Source organism: Aquarana catesbeiana, linkage group LG05 (assembly GCF_042186555.1).
Source record: "Aquarana catesbeiana isolate 2022-GZ linkage group LG05, ASM4218655v1, whole genome shotgun sequence".
NCBI lineage: Eukaryota > Metazoa > Chordata > Amphibia > Anura > Ranidae > Aquarana > Aquarana catesbeiana.
Genome location: NC_133328.1, coordinates 618,658,595 through 618,681,571, shown reverse-complemented (window position 1 = coordinate 618,681,571; position 22,977 = coordinate 618,658,595). Strand labels below are relative to the sequence as shown.

At 42.5% G+C, this 22,977-nt stretch overlaps 1 protein-coding gene and 1 long non-coding RNA gene across 2 annotated transcripts in view; one reads left to right on the top strand and one right to left on the bottom strand.

Moving 5' to 3' along the window:
• Window positions 1–22,977, top strand: part of NDRG1 (N-myc downstream regulated 1) — a 91,135-nt gene that overhangs the window by 11,635 nt on the left and 56,523 nt on the right. The window contains exons 2-3 of the mRNA XM_073632273.1: window positions 15,394–15,456; window positions 20,923–20,958. Of these exons, the coding sequence (XP_073488374.1) occupies window positions 15,403–15,456; window positions 20,923–20,958 (90 nt within the window). The 5' untranslated portion in view covers window positions 15,394–15,402. The remainder of the gene's footprint in view (window positions 1–15,393; window positions 15,457–20,922; window positions 20,959–22,977) is intronic.
• Window positions 15,353–21,710, bottom strand: LOC141145521 (uncharacterized). Its single transcript, XR_012244572.1, has 2 exons — window positions 21,532–21,710; window positions 15,353–16,636 (listed from the first exon to the last, which is right to left on the bottom strand). It is a non-coding gene; the product is annotated as an uncharacterized lncRNA (long non-coding RNA).

Below are 22,977 nucleotides of genomic sequence, written 5' to 3'. Positions count from 1 at the left end.
CTACTTTCAATGAGGAGGCAGTTCATGACGGGACTGCTCCATTCTAATTTACGCACGGGGGGCAATTTTTATGGCTGGAGAATCTTTCAGGCATCTGTAATTTTTTTCTCCAAAAAAAAAACTATACCAGCAACCACATTTATAAAGATTTCTTTAAAAAAATATACATTTTTCAAAATTTGATAACCGAAAAGTTTGTTTTAATCAAATTACAAGTTACCTGTTAAAGTATCATTGATGGATAGATCTTCCTAAGTATTTTTCCTGTTGGGGCTATTTTTGAAAGCTCTTATATATGACAATTATTCAAGTTTATAAGACTAAATTATACAGCCGAATGGAGCATAACGGAACCTGAAGGCGTTAGAAGGTCGTCAGATGTCAAGTAGCAATTTGCTATTTTTGGGATCTTTGTTTCCTCTGACATCAAATACACAGGTCTTCCTATATCAGCATGGATGTTCAGCAACTGTGACACAAACACCCTATAGTGCCGGGACAATAAGAACAATAAAGGATCATGTTAACATTTCTAATACAGCTGATATTGTTTCCCGGACAAAGAGCCGTCTTTAGGTTTTCAGCCATGAGTAATTTGAAAGCTGAATATGAGAAAGCTAGTTGTATGTGGTTGGAATACATACAAATACTACAAATACATACAACGCTACAAATGTCCCATCACACATATATACTGCAAGCTTCTTGGACATCCCATTCCAAAACCATGGACATTAATATGGATTTGGCCCTCCTTTTTGGCTATAATAACCTCCACTCTTACTTCTTCGTGTAACTCTCACAGATAATGAAAGTAATCATCTCAAGTAAAAAAAAAATGGGCAGGAGTGGATTCATTGATACAGCTTTTGCTAAAAACTTGTGGACACCTGACCATCACTCCTATATAGGCTTGTTGGAGATCTGACTACAAAACCCATGGCCACTAATATGGAGTTACCAACCTTTGTGGCTATGACAGCCTCCACTCCTCTCGGAAGACGTTCTTCAAGAGTTTTGCAATGTGTCTGTGCGAATCTGTGCTCATTCAGCCAAAACATAATTTGTGAGCTCAGGTACTGATGTTGGATGAGAAGATCTGACTCACAATCGGTATTCCATGTAGTGCCAAAGGTGTTCCTTGATGTTGCGGTCAGGGCTCTGTGAAGGCCACTCCAGGTTCTCCACACCAAACCGGTCAAACCATGTCTTAATGGAGCTGGCTTTGTACACAGAGGTACAGTCTTGGTAGAACAGAAAAGCACCTTCACCAAACTGTTGCCACACAAGGATGAAAGTGCACAATTGTCTAAACTCTTTGTATGCTGTAGAATTAACAGTACCATTCACTGGAAATACCTGAACTCGGAAATTTGGAGAGCTCTCCTCACACTGTTGTCCATGTAGCTAGGTGTGATGGTCTGGTATCAACAAAATGTTGGCCAAATAATGTATGTTTCAATGATTTTACCTGCAAAATATGTGTAATTCTGTTTGTCCAGGGTTTGTGTGTCGTACATATTTGCCACATTTTCTGTAATATTGTAAGGAAACACAGCAGTGTCAACTCCTTACCTTGGCCTTTTGATTGCACAGTGAAGGTTCAGTAGCACCAAACAAGTCATTCATCTCTTTGTCTACTATACTACTAAATCACAATGTTCAGCAGGTGCTAGCTGGGGTTGTAAATGGGGATGGGAGGTCTTAGAGTATACACCAAAGCACTAAGATTTTATAACAAAAATACTACTATAACTAACTACTAGTTGGCGGCGGGTAATTAGTTGGAGAAATAAAGTTTTAAGGTTAAAAGATTTTTCACTGCACTATTGCTCTTTTCTTGCAATATATCCACAGCACTGGTCCCTAGTACTGTACTCAGGGCCCTTTTGGGTGGAGTTCCACTTTAACTACATGAACAGTCATTCTGTACAGCAAAGAAAGAGTGGGAAAATACTACATACATAAAGTAACAAAGCTGTCCTGTGCATATAATATATCTGCTAGAATAATGCCTCCCCAGCACTCTGACCCCTCTACACCCCAGATATCCCCCCTAACACTCTGACCTCTCTACACCCCAGATATCCCCCCCACCACTCTGACCCCTCTACACCCCAGATATCCCCCCTAACACTCTGACCCCTCTACACCCCAGATATCTCCCCAGCACTCTGACCCCTCTACACCCCAGATATCCCCCCAGCACTCTGACCCCTCTACACCCCAGATAACCCCCCAGCACTCTGACCCCTCTACACCCCAGATATCCCCCCTAACACTCTGACCCCTCTACACCCCAGATATCCCCCCCAGCACTCTGACCCCTCTACATCCCAGATATCCCCCCAGCACTCTGACCCCTCTACACCCCAGATATCCCCCCTAACACTCTGACCTCTCTACACCCCAGATATCCCCCCAGCACTCTGACCCCTCTACATCCCAGATATCCCCCCAGCACTCTGACCCCTCTACATCCCAGATATCCCCCCAGCACTCTGACCCCTTTACACCCCAGAAATCCCCCCCCCAGCATTTTGAGCCCTCTACACCCCAGATATCCCCCCCTAACACTCTGATCCCTCTACACCTCAGATATCCCCCCAGCACTCTGACCCCTCTACACCCCAGATATCCCCCCTAACACTCTGATCCCTCTCCACCCCAGATATCCCCCCCAGCACTCTGACCCCTCTACATCCCAGATATCCCCCCAGCACTCTGACCCCTTTACACCCCAGAAACCCCCCCCCCAGCATTCTGAGCCCTCTACACCCTAGATATCCCCCTAACACTCTGATCCCTCTACACCCCAGATATCCCCCCTAACACTCTGACCCCTCTACACCCCAGATATCCCCCCAGGACTCTGACCCCTCTACACCCCAGATATCCCCCCAGCACTAGTAGATAAGCTACCTGATTGGTAGATCATTTACTCTACAGTTTTCAAAGAGCTGAGAAAAAAAACATCGTACATTACAGGGATTTTAACAAACTTTGTTGCAGATTTCTACCTGTTACTGCGGTAAAGCAATAGCTGCTGTGTGCAGAGTGAATCTGAATGGGAGTGACTTTTTCATTAATAATCAGCTGATGTACTTACAGTGTTCTAACAAGTAAAATGGCAGGGTCTAAATTCCTTTGGAAATGATTAACCCTTTGGGTGAATCTCACCAAAAATTACATTTCTGTTGAGGAGGTTGCCTAACATCTGACTTGTATCTTAGTACAGACTTCTAGGAAAATCCGTGAGCCAATCACAGATGCAGGAAATTAAATCTGTGTACAGAACGCCTCCAGGTTGCCATACTGCATTGAATTTTACAGAAAATTACAGAGCTGCAGATTGCAAAGGAAAGACAATTTTTAAAATAATATTCAATTACACTATGTCTTGTGTAGCAAATGTATACGCTATATTATTGTTATTATTATTTTTATTTTTTTGCTACTTTTTTTGTACCACAGTTCAGTTAGGGCTAGTTTACACTTACTTCAAAATATTTTTTTGGACACGCTTTGTTAAAGCTCCCTGAACGCCAGTCAAAGTTCCTGTCACTAAATAAAATGGTCAGCTTACAGTCCTGTTTACACCTTGATTTGGCTTTGCTTTGCTTCGGCTTAGCTTCAAAAATTATACCCCATGTCGCTTTAGTGGTGCTTTAAAGCGCCTTCAAAGCCTCTCTATGAGAAAGCTCGCTTGAAGATCACTTGAAGCACCTGTGGCTTTTGAGAGGCTTTAATTCAGCTTTAGCTTCACTTTTTTTGGAGAAATTGCAGGTAGGAGATATCCACACACACAGGGCATCTGTCAAGCTTCAACAGAGCATCACCGAAGCATCACCGAAGCTTCACTGAAGCATCAACAACCTGATTTGATGGCTTGATAGCGCTGCTGTAAATCAAATCCAATGACGCGGGCGCCGGGAGGGCTGGGCCGAGTCCTGCTTTCTGTGTGAATAGATGCAGAAGCAGGACATGGGAGCGCGCCCACAAGGGTGTCCATGAAGGAGAGAGCTTCTCCAACAGGGCACTCGAGAAGAGGAGGATCCAGGAGCACCACTGAGGGACCCCAGAAGAGGAGGATTGGGGACACTCTGTGCAAAACCAATTGCACAGCCGAGGTAAGTATGACATGTTTGTTTTTTTTGTTTGTTTTTTAAATCCCTGAACCTTTACAACCCGTTTAAGAGTTCCCTTCACTGGAACTAGGGGGCCAAGCTCAACCCCTGAAAAACAACCCCACACCATAATCCCCCCCTCCAGTGCATAAAGCAAGGTCCATAAGGACATGGATGAGTGAGTTTGGGGTGGAAAAACTTGACTGGCCTCACTGGCCTTCACTAGCCTCAGTCCTGACCTCAACCCGATAGAAAACCTTTGCCAGGAGCGGAGACTGCAAGCCAGACCTTCTCGTCCAAAATCAGTACCTGACCTCACAAATGCGCTTCTGGAAGAATGGTCAAACATTCCCATAGACACACTCCTAAACCTTGTGGACAGCCTTCCCAGAAGAGTTGAAGCTGTTATAGCTGCAAAGGGTGGGCCAACTCAATATTGAACCCTACAGACTTATGCCCCGTACACACGGTCGGACTTTGTTCGGACATTCCGACAACAAAATCCTAGGATTTTTTCCGACGGATGTTGGCTCAAACTTGTCTTGCATACACACGGTCACACAAAGTTGTCAGAAAATCCAATCGTTCCAAACGCGGTGACGTAAAACACGTACGTCGGGACTATAAATGGGGCAGTGGCCAATAGCTTTCATCTCTTTATTTACTCTGAGCATGCGTGGCACTTTGTGCGTCAGATTTGTGTACACACGATCGGAAATTCCGACAACGGATTTTGTTGTCGGAAAATTTTATATCCTGCTCTCAAACTTTGTGGGTCGGAAAATTCGATGGAAAATGTGTGATGGAGCCTACACACGGTCGGAATTTCCGACAACAAGGTCCTATCACACATTTTCCATCGGAAAATCCGACCGTGTGTACGGGGCATAAGACTGGGATGTCATTAAAGTTCATGTGTGTGTAAAGGCAGGTGTCCCAATACTTTTGACGATATATATACTGTATTACTATATATATATATATATATATATATATATATATATATATATATACAGTATTTATACACAGTATATGTATTTATTTTTTACCAAAATAAAAAAATAACATTTTAACAGAGGCAGAATCTGTTTTCTTCCATTCTCTCCAATTGTCCTTACCTTCTGCTTTTACTAGTTTAGTCACAAGACTGGTTAACTATTACAGATCAAAGGTTAGGAATTCACTGATTCTGCAGTTAAACGTCTTGAAGGTGTGTCACTTTGCGTAAAATGTTTTTAGAGTGTTTATAAGTTACAGAATTGCCAGAAATTAAGCCATCAGTACCTCCTTAACAAGGTTTAACAAGGGTGAAGCACCTAAATGTAAAGTGAAACTCGAGTTTTCTTGAGATAAAATGCAATCCTCTCCAGCTGCACCATAAAGGTTGCAAGGATTATTTTTCAACATTTATTGCCAACTCTTATCTGTTTCTGGTGCAAAGAACTAGCTGCAAACATTATAATATGAGAATGTCTTAACTTGTGGAACAGTCAATAAACATCCTGAAAGACTTTAGTTTAGCTCACACAAGCCTGTTCATTGGTTTTACCATCCAAACATCTCTTGTTGTGCAACCGCATGACAATTTGACCCAACTCCTGTTGAATTGTATTATGGTCATGTACAGTGGTGGGTCATGTTGGAGGTGTAGTGTTCTATGTATAGAACGTAATAGAATTGTATTATGATGGTGTCCAGTGGTGGGTCATGTTACAGGTGTAGTGTTCTATGTATAGAGTGTAATAGAATTGTATTATGATCATGTCAGGTGGTCGGTCATGTTGGAGGTGTAGTGTTCTATGTATAGAGTGTAATAGAATTGTATTATGATCATGTCCAGTGGTGGGTCATGTTGGAGGTATAGTGTTCTATGTATAGAATGTAGTAGAATTGTATTATGATCATGTCCAGTGGTCGGTCATGTCGGAGGTGTAGTGTTCTATGTATGGAGTGTAATAGAATAGTATTATGATCATGTCCAGTGGTGGGTCATGTTGGGGGTGTAGTGTTCTATGTATGGAGTGTAATAGAATTGTATTATGATCATGTCCAGTGGTGGGTCATGTTGGAGGTATAGTGTTCTATGTATAGAATGTAGTAGAATTGTATTATGATCATGTCCAGTGGTCGGTCATGTCGGAGGTGTAGTGTTCTATGTATGGAGTGTAATAGAATAGTATTATGATCATGTCCAGTGGTGGGTCATGTTGGAGGTATAGTGTTCTATGTATGGAGTGTAATAGAATAGTATTATGATCATGTCCAGTGGTGGGTCATGTTGGGGGTGTAGTGTTCTATGTATGGAGTGTAATAGAAGTATATTATAATCATGTCCAGTGGTCGGTCATGTCGGAGGTGTAGTGTTCTATGTATAGAATGTAATAGAATTGGATTATGATCATGTCCAGTGGTCAGTCATGTTGGGGGTGTAGTGTTCTATGTATATAGTGTAATAGAATTGTATTATGATGGTGTCCAGTGGTGGGTCATGTTGGAGGTGTAGTGTTCTATGTATAGAATGTAATAGAATTGGATTATGATCATGTCCAGTGGTGGGTCATGTTGGGGGTGTAGTGTTCTATGTATATTAAGGTGACCAGATTTTTAAAATTAAATCTGGGGACATATTTTTTTTTTTACTTGTAATGGCAGCAATCGGCGACTCTTTGCCCGTCTCCACCGCCTCCGCCCGCCTCACAGCCTGTCAAGTCTAAAGCCCCATACACACTATCAGATTTTCTGCTGATTTTTTCCTACAGATTTACCAAAACCATATAATAAGAGGTCAAACCTTAGGAGGTTCAATTTATATGCAATTAGGCAGGCCCTTGCACTACATGGTTTTGGTAAATCTGAAGACAAAAATCAGCAGAAAATCTGATAGTGTGTATGGGACTTTACTCTTCGGGCCCCGGCAACTACTGGGTGGGGAGCAGAGGAAGATCCCTCCACCAGGGAAGGCAAGGAGGTAAGCAGGCAGGCGGCTGGCTGGGACTTGAGCCAAGGCAGAAGAACATGCGAGTGGAGCTGAATGGGCATGCGCCCGAAACTGAAGGAATAGTCCCTCCGCTCCGACCAGCACATGATCATCAGAAAGGGGCACAGATAATGGAAAAAAATAAACCCCCATAAGCTAGTAGGAGCGGCAGAGGAGGGGGGGTGCAATTCAGATTTTTTCTTTTTATTCTGCACGGGCTGTCTTTGAAATTGCCCCAGCCCCTGTTCAAATCCAATCAGGGGACAAAACTGGGGACAGACTTGGTCCAGGGACAGTGTCCTCTATCCGGGGACTGTCCCCAGAAACCGGGGATGTCTGGTCACCCTAATGTATATAGTGTAATAGAATTGTATTATGATGGTGTCCAGTGGTCGGTCATGTTGTGTCACGTCTACCCCAACGCAGGTGGTCAGACACTATAGCTGGTTACTGTTTTCTTTACCTATAGAAGCCCCCTTTCCCATAAGGCAAGCAGGCCTACCGGTACTCGGTTGCATTAGGTCTTATACACAATGCCAAAGTGCCTACCTACCAAGCCAGGGCAGGCTCGAACTGAGCAAGACAAACAGGTACTTGTGTTTGGCAAACAGGTAGCGTGGTTCTATGACAGTCCAGGTAAAAGGCAGGCCGGGCTCAGGGAATAATCCAAAATCCGGTCCAAGGTCATACACAGGAAAGTCCAATCTAGCAGAGCAGGGCCAACAGACAGGGGGCTTAATCAGGAATCACACACGTATCACTCTCTATCACAAGCATGCGAGTGAGGGTTTGGCTGGCTTATAACAGGTTTGGTTTGCACCCAGAGACTGATCACATTAATCACCTTGCAGGTGGACAGACAGACAAGGAGAGTGCCATAGCCAAAACCCGGATGCTGGAATGAGGAGCAGGAGCACTAGATGCTCCTGACATGTTGGGGATGTAGTGTTCTATGTATAGAGTGTAATAAAATTGTATTATGATGGTGTCCAGTGGTCGGTCATGTTGGGGGTGTAGTGTGCTATGTATATAGAGTGTAATAGAATTGTATTATGATGGTGTCCTGTGGTCGGTCATGTTGGAAGTGTAGTGTTCTATGTATGGAGTGTAATAGAATTGTATTATGATGGTGTCCTGTGGTCGGTTATGTTAGGGGTGTAGTGTTCTATGTATGGAGTGTAATAGAATTGTATTATGATGGTGTCCTGTGGTCGGTTATGTTAGGGGTGTAGTGTTCTATGTATGGAGTGTAATAGAATTGTATTATGATGGTGTCCTGTGATGGGTCATGTTGGAGATGTAGTGTTGTATGTATGGAGTGTAATAGAATTGTATTATGATGGTGTCCTGTGATGGGTCATGTTTGAGGTGTAGTGTTCTATGTATGGAGTGTAATAGAATTGTATTATGATGGTGTCCTGTGGTGGGTCATGTTGGGGGTGTAGTGTTCTATGTATAGAGTGTAATAGAATTGTATTATGATGGTGTCCTGTGATCGGTCATGTTGGAGGTGTAGTGTTCTATGTATGGAGTGTAATAGAATGGTATTATGATGGTATCCAGTGGTGGGTCATGTTGGCGGTGTAATGTTCTATGTATAGATTGTTATATAATTGTGTTATGATCATGTTTGGTGGTTTGGTCATGTTGGGGGTGAACACCTGTATTTTGCACATGCCAAGAGGTAAGGAAAATACCTGCGTCACTGCTGCATCATGGCACCACAATGCCTGTGTCTGTGCCAAATATCTATCAGAGGTAAATACATCCCGTCTTGAGTTTATTGGAACCAAAGCTTCACGTGCCCCATTGTTGCTGATGCTCCAAAAGCGTTGGAGGAGTAACATTAATGATATTTCTCTATTCTGGAACAGAAATATTAATGAATTATACAGTATATATTTGATCTGTGTATTTATCCAGTGCCCAGCCAGCGACCTCCTGTGTTCTGAATAGCAGGACAGCCACTCGGTACGAGACCGGGAAGCTAGTGGGGATCATTGTAGTAGTGTTGTCTACTTCAGTGATCTCCAGCTTTCACATGGATTGGCTAGGTATGGTTAATACATAGTTACGTTGATCCAAGCTGGACCATTGTAGCTACTGTATGTGAAAATATAACAAAAAAAGCCCTGTCCAATTTAACTTTTTTTTTTCAATCCAGTTTAGCATGAAATAAAACCTTCAGAATGGCAAACGTTATCTCCTGCAATCCCAAACTATGGGAAACAGCCAGGAGATCAGGGACGGATAGCAAATTTTAAATGCAAGATTGTTATTTCTCCGTAACCAAACTGCAATCTGCTACAAAGACAAATTAGCAGTTGGATACATTTCTCCAAAAACCTATTACAAGTCAATTACCTGATCAATCCATTTTGTGCGTTGGGATTAATCAGATGTCCTTTCAGGTTGGCTGAACTTCTATAAATGTCACGTTCGTGATTAAGATTTGAACTAAAACGGAATTGATGAATAACAAACTCTTGGTAATGATCCAGCGAGAGATTTACAACCTCAGATAAAATGCTTAAAGTCTGAATGGCATATTTTCAGTAGCTTCTACCAAGAAAATTGAACTGGAAACTGCGGGGAAGGAAGTGATTAGTTGCAAGTACAACAACTTAGAATATAAGAATGTCTTAACTTGTGGAACAGTCAATAAGTATCCTAAAGGACTTTAGTTTAGCTTAACCAAGCCTCTACGGGCATTGATTGTACCAGCCAAACATCTCTTGTGCAACTGTATGACAATTTGTCTGCGCACATGCAGTTCGGTACTATTTGACCTTTATTGAACTCTGTTAGTTGCTCCAATAAACATCCTGAAGGACTCTAGTTTAGCTCACACAAGCCTCTAACGGCATTGATTGTACCATCCAAACATCTCTTGTGCACCCGTATGACAATTTGTCTGCTCACCTGCAGTTCCGGTACTATTTGACCTCTTTGGAACTCTGTTAGTTGCCCCAATAAACATCCCAAAGGACTTTAGTTTAGCTCACACAAGCCTCTACCGGCATTGGTTGCACCATCCAAACATCTCTTGTGTACCCGTATGACAATTTGACCCAACACCTGTAGTTCTGGTACCGTTTGACCTCTTCAGAATGCTGTTAGTTTCCCCATGTTGCCCTACATCAACCTTGTATGACCTACATATGTGTTTGTAATGGTGATTTAGTTGTTTTTCAGTTAGACTACACCTTCATATGGTGTTTCTTTTTTTTATTGTCCTTTTCGCTGTATTTTTATAGATCTAAAACGGATGTCCAGGTATGGTCTTTATAGCATAGTTACTTTGAGACAGCTTGGAACAATGTTAGTATGCATATCTCATACCTGAGGGTCTACTGGGCAAGATGACAATCACTGTAGTGGTCGGAGCTGAGATATTCTGGGTCCTGTGCTGAGCAACTTCCCCAATGTACACTGACCTAAGGGGGCTTGCTTGTTCTACACTGCTGCCATTCAAAGACTGACTTGTATTTTTTTCAAGGAATACAAGGTATCCTGTGACTGAACGAGGTGGAGAATAGGGGTGGCAATGTCATAACCTCTACCTCGTCCAATCAGTGGATGCCTTGTATACATTACAATGTGTTTTTTTAAAAGGCGGTGGTTCCATGAAAAGGACCCCCCCTCATCGTTACTTTGAAGAAGGGCAGCCACTCAGCACAGGACCCGGAAGAGGGCTGTGATCACTATAGTAGCACCGACTACAACAATGACTTTCAGCTTCCCAAGCAGTTTCTTAGATCTGAGATCTGATCATTCCTGGGGTTCAGTTTTTAAGTCGAATTCCTGCCTTCCGCCAACTATTCCTAAAAATGACCTCCTTCTACAACCTACCCCGTATACCCTATGGCAAAACAATGTGTATACCTACCTGTTGGATGACGTCAGTGTTCCCGGAATTCCAAATGCTCCCTGATACAGGAGAGCAGGAGCTGAGGGATCATGTGACCAGAGCTGAGGGATCATGTGACCAGAGCTGAGGGATCATGTGACCAGAACTGAGGGATCATGTGACCAGAACTGAGGGATCATGTGACCAGAGCAGACTGAAAAAAATGTGTATACAAATCTTTTTGACATAGGGCAGGTTCGGTAGCAGGAAGGGGGATAGATTTTTTTTTTGTCAAATAACTTTTTATTGAACCTTTTACACAGTTTCTAGAAATAGGTTACAGGTGAATAGATTATATCGCAATACAAGAAAAGAAAAGGGTGTAAAGGAATAAAGATAAGCCAGTTTTCTGTCGGGATGGAACATTTTTAAGGATAGTTAGTGTAATGCCGTGTACACACGGTCGGACTTTTCAGCTACAAAAGTCCGACAGCCCGTCCGACAGACTTTCGACAGACTTTCAATGACCAGACTTGCCTACACACACCAAAGTCCGACGGATTCATGCGTGATGACGGACACCGGACTAAAATAAGGAAGTTGATAGCCAGTAGCCAATAGCTGCCCCAGCGTGGGTTTTTGTCCGTCGGACTAGCATACAGATGAGCGGATTTCTGGGTCCAGCGGAGTTACGACGTAAAGATTTGAAGCATGTTCCAAATCTAAAGTCCGTCAGATTTGCGACTGGAAAAGTCCGCTGAAGGTCCGGTGAAGCCCACACACGATCGGATTGTCCGCCGGATTTGGTCCGTCGGCGTCCATTGGACAAGTCCGGTCGAAAAGTCCGGCCGTGTGTACGCGGCATTAGGCAGAAATTCCACTTTTTTTTTGTTTTTGTTTTTTTGAAAAATTATTTTTATTGTCGTTTTCGTACAGCATACAAAATAGCAAACACAGAACAATTGAGAGTCAGTATGATACCAGACCTCGCTCTCCAACAAATTCAAAAATAAAACTCAGGACACGTCTCAGCATTGGACCCGCAGCATAACCCTGAGGCTGGAAATAAGAACATAATAGCAGTATATATCATGTGTGCTTAAATTCAGCATCAAACAATGGCATTATTTTAGCTCTATACATCTATGACCTATGGCCCGCCATTACCACAGACACTAGACCCACAGATGTAATCCCTCACATATACCCAGTGAAGTGAGTGGCCTCGGGTGATACACAGCGATAAAACAAATCATCCTACCTGCTTGTGACCTGTTTATCTGCAGCAGGGCCACTGTTAGGAATCATGGGGCCCCATACAGCCTACCGAATGCCCCCCCCCCCCCCCCCCCGTGTCAAAGCGATATTTTCACAAAAAATACATGAAAATCATCATTAGTGGACATAAACATTCTGTTTCACCCCAAAAAATCACCCGCCTAGCACACATCAAACTTTCTATTCTAAAACAAATCTTCTCCCCCAAATCCCCCCTCCCAGCACAAATCTTTGCCCCTCCAATCCCGTACCGTAGCTCAAATCCCACCCGAATCCCCCCCTCCTAGCACAAATCTCCCTCACCCCAAAAATTTACCTACCTAGCACACATCCTCTTTTTAAACTTTCTATCCTAGCACAAATCTTCTCCCCCACCCCCCAAATCCCCCCTGCCAGCACAAATCCCCCCCTAATCCCTTCTATTAGCCCCGAATTCCCCCCACACCTTTCTGGCACAAAATCCCCCCGCATCTCACCTCCCAGCACAAATCTTCTTCAATCCCCCTCCTAGGACAAATTCCCACAAATCCCTCCAACTAGCACAACCTCCTCTTAATTACCTCTCCCAGAACACATTCTTCCTCCCTACCCAAATCCCCCTCCCAGCACTACTCCCCACCCCCCCTCCTCCTAGCACAAATATCCCCTCTCCTGGTTCAACCCCCCCCCCAGCACATATCCCCCCTCCCCAAATCCCTATTACTTTTCCCAACACAAATAGCCACCCCTACCCCCCCAACTTACAGTGGGAAGACACCACAAGGCCAGCAGTAGGTGCGTGCTGTGTTCTGCTCTCCCCTCCTGTCAGAAGAGCATTCCTCTACACTCAGTATACAGCACATGAGGCCGAATCGTACTGTATATCGCATTGCACTGTATACACACACCAACACCATCCCCCTATCTCATCCAAAGGTTGCTCTTTAGGTTGCAGCAGGAAATGTGGATAGGGGGCGCTGTGTGTATACAGTGCAATGCGATATACAGTAAGAGCGATCCGTGGTCTCATGGGCTGTATACTGAGTGCAGAGGAACGCTCTTCTGATGGGAGGGAGAGGACAATACAGCGCACCTCCTGCTGGATGTTTCCTCTCTGCCTCTTCTCCTCTCTCTCTGCTCCAGCCTCCCGTCTCCTGTCCCCAGATGTGAGGACCAGCAGGGGAAGGAGTTCAGCGATGGCCAGCTCATCATCCAAGGAAGGGACTGCCTGGGCCCCCCGTGTCTCTCATCCAGCAAACCGGCTTTCAGTTGCTGGGTGAGAGACACGGAGGGCATTGTTCTGTCATCAGTTCTTCTCTGTTCTTCTCTGTGTGCCGGGTCCCCCTACAAGAGGACCGGTGGTCCCCTCCTATCAGCAGCCCTGTCCTGCAGCCATCTCGTCTCTACGTCCATTCAAAGTCCAGAATTTATACAGCATGTCTGAGCTTCAGGAAAGCAGGGGGCAGAAAGCTGAAGTTATGCTTTGCAGAGCTCAGTGAGGAGTGTGGTGGTTGTATGAGGTGTGCTTCCGGTATGTCTCTGAGTTGTTTGACAACGTTGTCATTTTTAATGTTTGCATCAGTGGTAATTTTTTGTACTAATTCATTTTAAACATATTAATTAAAGTTGATTTTTTTTAAGTCCATGGTGTTCCTTTATAAGGTTTCTTGGTGATCTCTGATCCCCATTTTTTTCATGTTTATGCATGACCTAAACCACTTCCGGACCGCCCACCGTCGTTATATGTCAGTACTTTGAAGAGGAATATCGTTGTTATGGCAGCAGCTAGCTACCTTAACCCTGGTATCCTCTTCTTCAGCGGGCGGTCAGCTTTAAGATAAAACTGGTCTCTGTGGTGGATTCGCCGAAAGATGAGTCTTATCGATGGCGGGAGAGGAGCGCCCCCCTCCCGCCACGCTCTGGCGCCCTCCGCCGCTTACCGGAGCCGTCGCCAGCAGTGGAGGCGATCAGATGTTGCTCCTTGTGTGACATGGAGATGAGTAAAGTGAAGATGACCCCCAACCCGTCTCCATATCATTGCAGAAACGCCACTTCCGCCCATAGCTCTTAAAGGGCCTTTTTTTTTTTTTTTTTTAAATGGCAAAATTATTTTATTTTTTTTATTGCATTTTTAAGGTCTTTTTGACCCCAGATCTCATATTTAAGAGGTCCTGTCATGCTTTTTTTCTATTATAAGGGATGTTTACATTCCTTGTAATAGGAATAAAAGTGACACCATTTTTTTTAAAGAATAGTGTAAAAATAAAAAATAAAAGGTAAAATAAATTTAAAAAGAAAAAAAAAATTTCAAACGCGCCCGGTCCCGACGAGCTCGCGTGCAGAAGCGAACGCATACATGAGTAGCGCCCGCATATGAAAATGGCGTTCAAACCACACATGTGAGGTATCGCCGCAATCAGGAGAGTGAGAGCAATAATTCTAGCCCTAGACCTCCTCTGTAACACAAAACATGCAACCTGTAGAATTTTTTAAATGTCACCTATGGAGATTTTTAAGGGTAAAAGTTTGTCGCCATTCCACGAGCAGGCGCAATTTTGAAGCGTGACAGGTTGGGTATCAATTTACTCGGTGTAACATTATCTTTCACAATAAAAAAAAAAAATTGGGCTAACTTTTCTGCTGTCTTAATTTTTTATTAAAAAAAGTGTATTTTTTTCCAAAAAAAGTGGGCTTGTAAGACCGCTGCGCAAATACGGTGTGACAGAAAGTATTACAACGACCGCCATTTTATTCTCAAGTGTTAGAAAAAATATATATAATGTTTGGGGTTCTAAGTAATTTTCTAGCTAGACAAACAGTTTTTAACAACAAATCTCAGAAAGAGGCTCAGTCCTTAAGGGGGAACCACAACTGTTCATTTAGGTGGGGGCCTCAGCATAGGGATACGATTCTGACTTTGAACTACCCTGTGCACTAATTAATTTTTGGTCTGCCTGGGTGTCTTTTTATACATGTTTTTGAGAAATGACACTTAGCGCTCTGGACTGATAAGTCCACACTATAGAGGGATAGGCTTTGTTCATATTTCATGTCTGAGGTTTACAACCACTTAAGTTACAATGCATTTTTAATTGTGAGTCTTCATTAATGTCCTTCTTGTGAAAATGCATGCTTCTTGAGTTTTACTTTAATTATATAATTTTTTTTTTTTTTGCTTTCAGGCTGATACAATGTCTGGACAAGAATTTAACTTGGGAGAGGGGAAGCCGCTCCTGGTGGAAGAGGTATTCTTTAAAAATTAATTTGGGTGAATGTGTTAGAATTGGGGATTGGATTCTCAGTGCTTCTAAAAAGTACATTTTGAAGCTGATATGCTAAAGGAGCGGGGCATGTTCACCTACCAAAAAAACTATCCAATGACGTGCATGTCCAAAGTGAATTTTTACACTAAGTTAAGGGACCTGCTCCACTCCTTTAGTAAAGCAACCATTCCAAGATAGAAACAGCAATTGATAGCAACTGATCGCCAAACGGATGGAACAAATGCCTCCTTGACAAGTAGCAGAAATTAGGCAAAGAAAGTCACACCTCCACCAAGTCCTTTTTTTTAGTAAATACCCTCTAAGTATCATTTCTTTTTGCTGCTTCCTTCCTTTGCTATCCTTATGAATCACTTCTGACAAGTTTTACTGACACCAAGAGAAAAATGGTGACAGGGGAGGGACCTCCGGCAGATTGACAGCACCAGCTCTGTTCCTGTGAGCTGTGTGAAGGGGGGTGTGTCTCTTCCCACCAATCAGCTCTCAGAGCTCTCCTCACTGAGCTCTGCAGATTGTAATTTAAGCTCTCCGCCTCCCTTTTTTCTGAACTCTCAGACAAGCTTACAAATTCAGCACTTTGAATGGATGTAGAGAAGAGAAGACTGCAGATAAACAAGTACAACTTACAGGAGGATTTGTTTAAACTCTGTGCATCACCTGAGGATAGTCCCTACACTGGGTATATGGTTTATAACCACTTTAACTGCAATGGTGACAATACGCTAAACATGCATTGCTGGGGTGCCATTCATCTTGAATGGCACCCCAATGCATTGAGGCAATGCACCTGTAGTGCAGCATGCCACAACACATGGCAACGCATGGTAGTTTGTTATTGCAAATTGCATTAGAAAGTTAAGGTCACGTGCAATTTCTGGGATGTTTTATTGCACTGGCAGACTATCCATTTCAACAATCCGCACATTATTGCATTGTAAAAATGTAAATGGGCCCTAATGCGTTCGGTACAGATAGGTTCATTTTAGAAACAAGAGTGTATCAGGATTTCAAGGTTGACGCCGAGTTCCTCCAAACTCAGGGCGTGTTTGCTAAACATTTTGGATGTGAGCAATTTTCCAGGAATTTCCTTCGGCCTCGTGGCCTCCTACAGCCTGGCTTCAACTTCATCATCATACGAGAGAAACTGTGATAAAATAAACATGAATCATGAGCCCAGGAAAACACGAGATGAGATCAGACAGCAATATATGAACATGCCAAATAACTGCCAGCTGTCTCTGACTTCCATGGACAGGCCATGTGTAGGAGCTTAGACCCTAGAAATTCTGTCCTTGGAAGTAAAAAAATGAAAAGAGAAATCCTAAATGTTTAAAGAGGGCAGACTTGATGAACCACTTGGTCTTTTTATGATGTCACTATGTAATACTGCTCTGTGGCCCTCATCACCCCCCACCCCAACCTAAAGTACCCCACCCTCCCCAGATACATACTTACCTCCACCCTGCAGCCACGGCCTCCTGCAATGTCTACATCCTTCACGTAAAAAAAATTCTCAGCTGTCTGTACCTACACATTAGATCCCCATAGACCTCTATAGACCCGTATACTGAGGTCGGGGACACTTGGCAAATGGTGCCATAACAGTCTATGGGGATCTACAGCTCAGAGAAGATTCTCCCCGTAAAGGACGTAAACTCTGCATGACGCTGGGGGATTGGAGGAAGGTGTGCAACTGGGGAGCGGGAGGGTTGGTTACTTTACATAGTGGGTCAAAAAGCATGAGTACCCTTTGTTTGAAAATGCACTTATCCTTAAAAGCCCCACTCCAGCTAAAACATTTTTACTTGACCTAGATAAAGTGGGGAAGGGTTAGCTGCCTGTGTTCCTATTGCTTAGATGTCCACTTTACGTCCTGTCAGGACAAATCATGATTGAAAATATCTCCAGTGGGGAAAGAAAACCACAATTTTCACTAAATGCTTTGTCCAGTTATCTTGGGTTATGTATCCACTCTCCCTGGGAAGGCCTCCCTTGTCTTTGACATCCAATAGGCCTGAACCTCTAATGCAAGAGTCTCAAACTAGTGGCCCTCCAGCTGTTACGAAACTACAAGTCCCATGAGACATTGCAAGGCTGACAGTTACAAGCATGACTCCCACATAGTTACATAGTAGGTGAGGTCGAAAAAAACACAAGTCCATCAAGTCCAACCTATGTGTGATTATAGGTCAGTATTACATTGTATATCCCTGTATGTTGCGGTCGTTCAGGTGCTTGTCTAAAAGTTTTTTTAAACTATCGAAGCCCCCCTCTGAGACCACCGCCTGTGCAAAGGAATTCCACATCCTTGCCACGCTAATGCCCTGTACACACGATAGGATTTTCCGAAGGAAAATGTGTGATAGGACCTTGTTGTTGGAAATTTCGACCGTGTGTGGGCTCCATCACACATTTTCCATAGGAATTTGCGACACACAAAGTTTGACAAAATCCGTTGTCGGAAATTCCGATCGTGTGTACACAAATCCGACGCACAAAGTGCCACGCATGCTCAGAATAAATTAAGAGACGAAAGCTATTGGCTACTGCCCCATTTATAGTCCCGACGTACGTGTTTTACGTCACCGCGTTCAGAACGATCGGATTTTCCGACAACTTTGTGTGACCGTGTGTATGCAAGACAAGTTTGAGCCAACATCCGTTGGAAAAAATCCATGGATTTTGTTATCGGAATGTCTGATCAATGTCCGACCGTGTGTACGGGGCATTACAGTAAAGAACCCTCTACGTAGTTTAAGGTTAAACCTCTTCTCTTCTAATTTTAATGAGTGGCCACAAGTCTTGTTAAACTCCCTTCTGCGAAAAAGTTTTATCCCTATTGTGGGGTCACCAATATGGTATATTGAAATCATATCCCCTCTCAAGCGTCTCTTCTCCAGAGAGAATAAGTTCAGAGCTCGCAACCTTTCCTCATAACTAATATGCTCCAGATCCTTTATTAGCTTTGTTGCCCTTCTTTGTACTCGCTCCATTTCCAGTACATCCTTCTTGAGGACTGGTGCCCAGAACTGGACAGCATACTCTAGGTGCGGCCGGACCAGAGTCTTGTAGAGTGGGAGAATTATCGTTTTATCTCTGGAGTTGATCCCCTTTTTAATGCCAATATTCTGTTTGCTTTGTTAGCAGCAGCTTGGCATTGCATGCTATTGCTGAGCCTATCATCTACTAAAACCCCCAGGTCCTTTGCCATCCTAGATTCCCCCAGAGGTTCTCCCCCCAGTGTATCGATTGCATTCATATTTTTGCCACCCAAATGCATTATTTTACATTTTTCTACATTGAACCTCATTTTCCATGTAGTTGCCCACCCCATTAACTTGTTCAGATCTTTTTGCAAGGTTTCCACATCCTGCGGAGAAGTTATTGCCCTGCTTAGCTTAGTATCGTCCTCAAATACAGAGATTGAACTATTTATCCCATCCTCCAGGTTGTTTATGAACAAAATAAACAGGATTGGTCCCAGCACAGAACCCTGGGGGACAGAACCACCACAGGCAGAGGCATGATGGAACTTGTAGTTTCGCAACAGCTGGAGGGCCGCCAGTTTGAGACCCCGGCTCTAATGCAAACTTTCTCTACCTTTTTTAGCCTGGAGGAACCCTTTTGTCTTCGGGGGAACCCTTGCTAATAATTATTATATTTGCAACTCATAGTACATTAGTGTGATGGTCAGTGGGCAGAATGCAGCTTACATTTGTGGTCAATGGGAAGATACCCCTGCCCCCCCTTACAGATAGCTAAAAAGATCATTAGTGTCAGTGGTTACTCATTTGAAAGGCAGAAATTGCTCATTGCTCAAGGAACCCTTAGCGTCCTCTACAGCAGAGGTCTCAAAACTTTCCAAACGAAGGGCCAGTTTACTGTCCTTCAGGCTTTAGGGGGACCAGACTGTGGCCAGTGGGAGTGACCTCAGTGCCTCATCATTGGATGTAATGGGAGGAATAGTGCCCCATTGTTGATGCCAATGAGAAGAATAGTGTTCCATTGATGATGTCAGTAGGAGCACTGGAGCCCCATCATTGATGTCAGTTGGTGGAGTAGTGCCCCAAGGGCCAGATAAAGACAAGCAAAGGGCCACATCCAGCAACTGGGCTGCAGTTTGGAGACAACTGCTCTAGAGGAACCCCAGTTGAGAAACCCTGCTCTAATGGTTGTCACTATCTTGGATATGATGGCTGTAGACCCAACAGACTCGGAGCTTTCACTCCAATGACATTCTGCGTTGATCCCATGCACATGCAGAATTGCTGGAGGTGGGCATGTGCTTAAGTTCAGAAAATTAAAAAATAAAAAGGTTTAAATAACTAGTGGGGAAAATATAAAATATTGAGTATGATGTAATGTTACAGATATTTCAAATAGAGGCTTCGGTCTGGTAGCAGGGGCTCTTTAGGCTTATCCCATTTAGATGTACATTTTAATTCTCTGATGCCCAACCTTAATCCCTTTGGAAATTTTTGTGCAGCCCATGGGGCCACTAGACGTCTCATGTAATGTGTCTCCAGTCTAGGACTTTCTCCTGAAGCATATCCCCAACAATATCTATAGCATAAAATGCAAAACGGATCCACTGCGCTCAACCCAGTTTCCAGTGCAGATAATGAGATGCACGGGGGCAAAGACAACTGCCCCTGTAGGCAAAGTTCAAACATTGGAAGTCCAGCAAAAGTCGGCAAATGGCAGGATCTAATAAAATATGAAGGCTTTATTTAGACATATAGTAAAATCAAAACGAATCAGACCCATTTACATGTTTCAGCCTAACGGCCTTAGTCATAGATATATCATAGCCTAATCATAGAGCTATGATGAAGGCCGCTAGGCTGAAACATGTCAGCAGGTCTGACTTGGATTTTAACCTTACGTCTAAAAAAAAAATGCCTTTTATTAGCCTTTTATTAGATCTTGTCGTGTGCCGACTTTTGCTAGAATTTCAATATCTATAGCATGACTGCAGCCTTGGACCATCTCTTGTAGTAGGTCTGTATTATGTGTGTCCAAGAGCAATATTTGGGGGCCTCGCTTATCAAGAGAGCTGACCACCACTTTTTTCATAGTAAATCACTACACTACACCACATGTAAGGACCAAAAAACTGCAATATATTACATTTTGTTTTTGGGTTTAGATACCCTTTAAAATAAATGTGAATGGATGAGACTTGACACTGCTGACCTCCTCTCCTAAAATTCCAAGTTGCCAAGATTTCCTAGTTGCACCATATGCATATATGTTTCAGAACGATACACAGAAAAAAAATATTACTAGAACATAATAAAACACAAGCAGTACATTGATCTTTTTACAGGCTAACTTTTTGTATTTAATGTTATATTAGAGAATGTATTAGAACATGATCATTCATTGGAGTCCTCATATGTCCTTTGCTTTTTTTTTTTTTTTTTTTAGGGAATAATCGTGTTAACGCAAGATTATGAAATTCACGTAAGAGATACATTTTATGGCTACCTTCAATTGTCTTCTTGTAATTGTTTTACGTGTAGTACGCCTGCTGTAATAGATGATGTAAATGATAAAATAATACATTACCCTAGATATCACTGCACACTGTGAAATTCTCAAAGCGTGCATTAGGAGCTGATAATAATAATAATAAAAAAGTACAGGTGCATTGAATGGGAACATTTAAAAGTTTGTCTGGACAAAATTTAAAAATGTTGTTAAAATTTAGCATTTTGAACCCAAACGGGATATATGGTGAAATCAAAAGATAAAAAAATATATAGTTTGGTGTCAAAATAACTGAACTTCTCCCTACCCAAGATCCAGTGCAGAGACACTGTTAGGTGGTGTAACACTGAAACACCCAATAAAAAACAAAAAACAAAAAAATATTTTGAAGGGTTTGTCCACCTAAATAATTCCATGTGCCAAATATTTAGGTGGACAAACCATTCAAGGCTTCAGCAAAACTCAGTTAAATTCTTGGATGTGTCTCTAGCTCAGTACATATGCACTACATAAAGGCACAAAAGCACCATCTACAAAATCCCATACCTGTTCTCCTGGCCTTCCCCTGATCACAAAATCAGGTCTCAATGTTCTGTGATATCTGCATCCCCCTCTTCCCGGTGACACATAGGTTGGGTTATGTATAAGTGTGCCACTAAGTGAACGGAGGCTAATCCATTTATCCACCGTTATATCCTGCAAGCCCCAAATCTTCTATACTTCCAGATCTGCTTAGACTGTCGATAAAACAAATATAGACAAAAGCCTTGGAAAAGGACCCTGCAGCTTATGCTTTATTTAGGGGATGCCAACTTCATTACGTAAGCAAATGTTTTTAAAACGTGCGAAATGTTCCATTCTGATATTTAAGTTGCTACCGGTATTTGCCGGGCAAATGTAACATTACCTAATACCCTAAGGAGATTCAATCTTAAGATAAAAGAGTCTAAGAACATTTTACCAGAAGAGAAAACAAATCTAAAACAATAGCCTAACAACAACCCCCCCCAACAAAAAAAAAAATAATATTAATACATAATAATAATAATAATAAAAAAATAGCCTAAAAACATTGAGCTAAAAATAACCTCAAATAGTAGTCCAAGAGCATTCAAGTAAGAGAGAAAATAGCCTAAAGCAATAGCCTAATAAGATTGGACTATAATAGCCTAAAGCAGTGATGGCGAACCTTGGCACCCCAGATGTTTTGGAACTACATTTCCCATGATGCTCTTGCACTCTGTAGTGTAGTTGAGCATCATGGGAAATGTAGTTCCAAAACATCTGGGGTGCCAAGGTTCGCCCATCACTGGCCTAAAGCAATAGCCTAAGAACATTTGTCCAGAAGAGAAAACAGCTTAAAAGCCTAAAAACATTCAAGCGGGACAGAAAATATCTTAAAATAATAACCTAACAACATTCCACCAAAAAAAGCCTCAAACAGCAGTCCAAGAACAAAAATTATAATACGTAATAATAAAAAATAATAGCCTAAAAACATTCCACCAAAAATAGCCTCAAACAGTAGTCCAAGAACATTCAGCCAGGGGAGAATAGCCTAAAGCTCCATACACACACTATCAGATTTTCTGCTGATTTTTATCTTCAGATGTACCAAAACCATGTAGTGCAAGGGCCTGCCTGATTGCATACACATTGAAACTCCTAAGGTTTGACCTCATATTATATGGTTTTGGTAAACCTGAAGGAAAAAATCAGCAGAAAATCTAATAGCGTGTATGGTGCCTAAGAACATTGGGCTAAAATAGCCTAAAACCAAAGCCTAAGATAAGAACAGAAGAGAAAAAAAGCCTAGCAGCCTAAAAAACATTCAACCAGAAGAGAAAATATGCTAAAATAATAACCTAACAACATTCGACCAAAAATAGCCCCAAATAATAGTCCAAGAATATATATATATATTTTTTTTTCCCAATAAATTTTTATCGAGTTTACAGCTGTTAACAAATCAATAAAATAGTAAAAAAAATT